This window comes from Stenella coeruleoalba (assembly GCF_951394435.1).
Source record: "Stenella coeruleoalba genome assembly, chromosome: 11".
In the NCBI taxonomy this organism is placed as follows: domain Eukaryota; kingdom Metazoa; phylum Chordata; class Mammalia; order Artiodactyla; family Delphinidae; genus Stenella; species Stenella coeruleoalba.
Window position 1 is genome coordinate 100,303,870 of NC_137157.1, and position 6,000 is coordinate 100,309,869.

The 6,000-nt window shown below is 55.0% G+C and overlaps 1 protein-coding gene across 1 annotated transcript in view; it reads left to right on the plus strand.

Annotated features, from left to right (window-relative positions):
* Window positions 1-5,678, plus strand: part of WNT5B (Wnt family member 5B) — an 89,636-nt gene extending 83,958 nt beyond the window's left edge. The window contains exon 5 of the mRNA XM_079937021.1: window positions 4,160-5,678. Coding sequence (XP_079793147.1) covers window positions 4,160-4,618 — 459 coding nt within the window. The 3' untranslated portion in view covers window positions 4,619-5,678. The remainder of the gene's footprint in view (window positions 1-4,159) is intronic.
* The last annotated feature ends 322 nt before the right edge of the window (window positions 5,679-6,000 follow it).

A 6,000-nucleotide genomic window follows, 5' to 3' on the forward strand; every position in this document is an offset into this window, starting at 1 on the left:
ATCCTTGACTTCCAAAGGCTCCATTTCCCACAAGACACACGCAGTTGCCACTCGTTTAGCCTTATCTGTTTCTCCACTGGACATCCGTGCCTGTAGGACTTAGATGCGGTCTCACCACCAGAACCCCGGACACCTCTCGTCTTGACCGCCCCTCCTGTGTCGTGTGAACAGCTAGGATGATTGGAGGTTTAGGCCAGCAGACCTCGCCTAGGGTTTCTGGTTTGTCAGAGGCTCAGGTAAAGCAGAGCTGACTTTTCAGGGCTGCCGTCATGCGTATCCCGAGACCCAGTCCGAAAGCACTTCGGTACTGACGGCAAACACACCTGGGTGCTTTAACTTAAGTGGAGCTGTGGACGGCACCCATCCTTTGAAGGCCCAGTCTCATCAACCTCATGTAAGAGGCGAGGGTCTTCTGAGCCTCCATTGCAGTGGAGACTAAAACGTAGGTTTGGGGAGAGCTGGGCTTATCGTTTGTGCAGAGCACACCTGGGCCAGGGCTCTGGGCTTCCTGCACGGGTGCTGGAGAGCTCGGGCCTCATCTGCCGGCACCTGCTCGGGAAGCCCCCGTGTCTGAGCACGTGGCCTGCTCCTCTCTCCTGAGCAGGGTCTGCCCCGACGGGGTCTGCCTCTGCTACCGACTGGAGGCCTCGCTCAGCCAGAGGCTGTCTTCCACTCTTCAGGCGTCCACCGTGGATGTGCGTCCAGATCTCCCTGGACAGAGGTCTGAGGCCCGAGCGCTGGGTGGCGGGAGGCCCTCCTGGCGAAGGGCCGGGGCCACGGACCTCTCAGGAAACCACACAGACCTCTCTCTGGGAGAGCTGTCCACACTCAGGTCTGCGTCAAGCCCGGGCTCGGGGCCCAGCAAGGTACTTAGTGAGGCCAATGAGCCAACGACAAAACAGGAACAGCAGTTTCTGGAGAAGTAAATTCAGAAATTTAATGTTGGTTCATTGGTGACTCAGTAACAAGATATGGATAGACTTCTAAAAAGTGTTAATATAGTAATTTCTTAAAAAATTAACTCGTTTCATAGGAGCACATAGCAAACAAAGGGGATTGGAAATGCTTTCCTATGACTTAGCATCCTGTGGTGCTGGCAGAGCACGGTACCCGTGTGTAAACCTAGCGCCATCACTAGCGTGACATCCAGTCAAAATTAGAATTGGCCGTTGCCCAGCATCTTCCTTGCAGAGCCCACGTCCAGAGGCTAGTTCTGTTTAGCCAGATATGGGTGTTCAGCTGCGGCGTGTCGGGAGTTCGGGCCGTCGCTCTGATCCGTGGCTATTGTGCTATAAATCCTGGTGGAGAGACCAGAACTCTTCTGCTCTGAGGGCATCTGTGGAGCTGCCTCAGTCTCCCACGACTTCCTCTCTGTTTGCCAGTCTTTGGGAGTCTAACCGTGAGAGACTGATTTAAAAAAAAAAAGGTTAGGGTCTTCACTTTATCTCCTGAATGCCCCAATTCTACCCATTTTTCGAGGTCCCAGTTCAAACACCACGTACTCCCACAGTCTTTCCCATCCCCCGTGGCTGGCAGTCTCTGCGTCTGAAGCGCAGTGGAGACCTGCGGACGTGGCTGAGGTGTTAGACTTTGCTGACTCCAGCTCCTGAGGAGCGGGCTGCCCTGGGACCTCTGCACGTGACAGTGCAGGGAAAAGTCCCCGTGGCCTCCTAGCAAGAGGTCAAATTCAGGAAGGCTTTCCTGTCTCTGCTCGGAGCCGTGCCTGGGGCCCCAGGGCAGATGCGGAGGTGCCCAGCCGCTCGTCCTCATCCGGCCCCACTTCTGCTGGCTCCTCATTGCTTCACCCTTAATTGTTTGTTTGCTTTTTCCAGCCCTTATCTCGGCTGCGCCTTCCATCGCCTCTCCTACCCCCTCCCCGCTTCGTCTGTCTGCCCCCTGCAGTCTCCTCACCTCTGCACAGCCCTTTATCTCTCCCCGGCATCCATCTGCTCCAGGTGGGGAGTCTCTGTCCCTCTCTATGTCTTATCCCCCCTCCAAGGAGCAGCCCTCGCCATCGATCACCTCCCGCCTCCTGACACCTACACAGAACCTTCCTCAGGAAGGAAGGCGGCCGGCATGGAAAATGCCCCAGACCGATATTTTACAACCAGATCTTTTTAAAGGGTAGGATATCTAGGATCTGACATCTTGACCACAGAGGAAATCTCGGGCATACTTTGCAAGAAATTTCTCTTGGCCTTTGAGAGCCTCTAGGGACCCTGTTTTACAATACTGAGGCCAGGGGCGGTGGGTTGATACTGCCTTGCCACTCAAGGGCCTCTGAGCATTTTCCAGATGAAAGCTGCCTCGTCCTTGTGACATTCCTGCCAGTGACCGAGCTCCGTCACACCGTTAGATGCGGAAGAGAGGCAAGGGGCTCTGCCAGGGGGCGAGATGTCGACCTAAGAGAAAATTTTAAAACATTCTCTTGCTTTTTCAGTTCGCAGCAAGGGCCAAAATTACCAACCTCCTTCTCTTGCAAGAGGAGCATCTATATATTAGCAACAGTAAAATATTTAAAATACAAACATAACCGTCTCTACGGTGTCTTTCTTCCTAGAAGAAGGTAGAATGGACGTCTAAATAGTGAGGGTCAGTGACGCTCTCCCTTCCGGATTTGTTTTACTAAAATTCCTGTCCCTCCCAAATCTCCCCGTGGAGATGCTTATCCACCCCTCACCCCCAGTCACTCAGTGTCGGGTACACAGTTTTAGGCCCTTAATGTTTCCTCCTTCTTCTAACAGCACCAGCTGCCTGACATCCCTCTCTCAACCGAGGACCATTTCCAAGGAATGTCAGGCTCCAGGTCAGACCCGGGGGATTTGCGCCAGAGGACGATTGCGGGCCCTGTCTTTGAAGTCCCTGTCGGAATGGGGTGTCAGTTCCTTTCTGCCTTTGGCCTGGAGCTGCCAGCCAAGTGCTGGTGCCTTTAACCTTGGGGAGGGGCCTGCCTGACTTCTCCACCCTAATCCGCTTTTAAGCCCCAAGTTTGGTGAGCAACCCTTCCTGGGTGGCCCTTGCACAGTTTATTGAGCCTCATGTAGAGCGACAGTTTCTCCACCCGAAAATAGTGGGAATAGTTCTGTACCAGAAAAAAATCAGGAAGAGTTTGGACAGGAGTGATATGAGCTGATGCAGCTGAAGCTGTCTCTTGCACCTGCAGCGGTCCCAGCCGCAGTGCTGAATAAAGACACAATCTGGGGACTCTTGAAAAGAAAGCCGAGAGAAACCCTTGACAAATGAGTCCTGCCTGCGTCGGTGACAATAGCTGTGGCAGAAGAAAATGTTGGGCAGCGGACCTGCATCTTTATCCTGCCATCTGCACTTCTGGGCCGGCTGCCAGGGCTAGTTGACACAATGCATCCGTATGCTTTCGCTGAAAGGCACTTTGTAAGCAGCTTTCTGGTCTGCTCTTGCTTTTCCATTTGGATTTGGGGTAGCCCACGTTCAGGTCCCCTCCCATTTTTGTGGTTCAGTGACTTCTGGGTGGATTTGTTTTCCAAGACATCCGCCCTGAGATGGACCCACCGGTCTGCTCTCCCATCGCAGAGGGGCTGCCCCTCCCCTGCATCACAGCCACTCCCAGGGGGTGTCTTGTCACAACGTGCTGGTTTACGGTGAGGCTCCGATGACTCTGTAGAGCTAGTGACCAACTGTTAATGTAGAAAAAGGGACCGTTGAATTCTTAGGGGACTTGACAAGATTGTGGATAGCTTTCGGCGAGCCAGGGCCGTGCCAGCGGTCTCTGTTACGGGCTCCCGGTGCGGCTGATTCTTTTTTCTGGACTGGGCTCCACATCGTGTAAAAGCTAGACTCATGTTGTTGGTTTTTATTTGTTTGAGACTTTGATCAAGATAGAAATAGCCTTTTTTTTTTTTTTTCCTGCTGGTAACGATGACACATTTCTTGTGACAAATTTCAGGTGATAATAAATGGGTAACAAAAAGGGCACGTGTACCATCCTGGTAGTGGCTCAGACACGGCCGTCACCTCCCCAGAAGTTTTCTGTGTGCTGTTGCTTTTATCCACTTTCAAAAGCGGCCCTCCGCACACGCACCCTGCCGGCCCTCTCCTGCACTCGCCCTAGCCAGCCTCTGGGCATCTTCCGTCAGGGATGTTCCTTCTCACCCCCTTCTCTCTCCTGCCCCTCTCCCCGCAGGCTGTGTATAAGACGGCAGACGTGGCCTGCAAATGCCACGGCGTCTCGGGGTCCTGCAGCCTCAAGACCTGCTGGCTGCAGCTGGCGGAGTTCCGCAAGGTGGGGGACCAGCTGAAGGAGAAGTACGATAGCGCAGCTGCCATGCGCATCACCCGCCGGGGCAAGCTGGAGCTGGTCAACAGCCGCTTCAAGCAGCCCACCCCCGAGGACCTGGTCTACGTGGACCCCAGCCCGGACTACTGCCTGCGCGACCAGAGCACGGGCTCGCTGGGCACGCAGGGCCGCCTGTGCAACAAGACGTCCGAGGGCCTGGACGGCTGCGCGCTCATGTGCTGCGGCCGCGGCTACGACCAGTTCAAGAGCGTGCAGACCGAGCGCTGCCACTGCAAGTTCCACTGGTGCTGCTTCGTCCGCTGCAAGAAGTGCACGCAGGTCGTGGACCAGTTCGTCTGCAAGTAGACAGGGCCGCTCTCCTGTGCTCCTCCGCGCTGCTGCACAGAGTCTATAGGATATAAATCTATATAAATCTATTTTATATTTGTATAAAGAAAAGGATGGATGGTAAATAATTGAAGGAAGAAAACGGAAGGAAAAGCCTATTTAAGAGACGCTGGAAATCTTGGAGGGTTGGATTTTGCTGGTTCTCTGATCCCAGTGGGTGGGAAAAGGGCTCTGTCCCCGCCTCTGGTGGGGGCTCTCAAGAGGTAGGGACTTGGGAATGTTCCCTGTCTACCCACCGCAGCCTTGAGGACAGAGGTGGTGCTTGGAGGGGGAACTTGGTGATGTCTGGAGTCTTTGCTGGGTGGGTGACTGCCCTGCGACCCTGGCCTCTGGGCCAGGCGGCCCCGTGGAGTGACGGGAACCCAGCCTCACGCCTGGAATCTTCTGGGTCTCGTCCAGAACACCGACTGGTTCCATGAGAGGCCCAGTGCCTCCTTGCACTTTCGTCTGTGTGCGTACTTGCAGAATCCACAGTTACAGGAAAGAGGACAGGCCCCACGCCGTCTCTGGGGACCACAGAGGGACAGCTCCTCCCCAGACTCCGAGGCCTGCCTTTCCAGCGAGAATTACTTTTCCTCTGCGATTCACTGGCACCTGCACCAGGAGGGAGGGGTCGTTTGACCTGATGTGTCAGGAAAGACATGGACTCTGTGCCCGAGCTGCAGAAAGCCAGGTGGTGACTGGCGAGGGCGGGTGGCACCGTGCTCCCGCGCAGGGAGCGGACGCTCTGATGCTTCTGCCGGCCCTCCCCGTTGCGGGAAGCTGGGGCAGGTGCGGCCATGCTCGGCCGGCCTGTTGCGGGCTCTTCACCTGTGCCCCAGATGTAGTTTCCCTCTGACATTAAACACCCTCCACTGAAGTGTCTCTTTCCTTACTTGGACACACGGTTATGTTTCATGGGTCCTTTTATTTTCGATCTGATCCTTGGAACCCTGCTACACGGTGCACGCACGGAAGAGGGCGAGAGAATGGAGACGTTTCAGAGCCCTAGTCTGGTGTTGCAGGGACAGGGGGACATCATGAGAATTCATAAGGTGACGCGTGCGTGCACGCCTTCTCCGCAAGGGCAACACAGAGTTAAATGATGGCCGTTAACATCTCTGCTCTGAACAGAATTCAGAGAGTTAGGGTTAAACCTCACATTTACCTCCTCTTCCCATCTTCCGCATTGTACCTCCCACCAGTCTTCCTGGGCTCTTGGTGACCACAGGCGTTGGGGATGCCCTCTGCTGGCTCCTCCGTGTTGCCATGTGCGGTTTTGGGGCCAGAACTTCAGTTTTGGGACAGGAGAGAATAAGGCAGAGCTCAGGCACCCTAGAAAAGGCGGGGGTTTCTGGGAG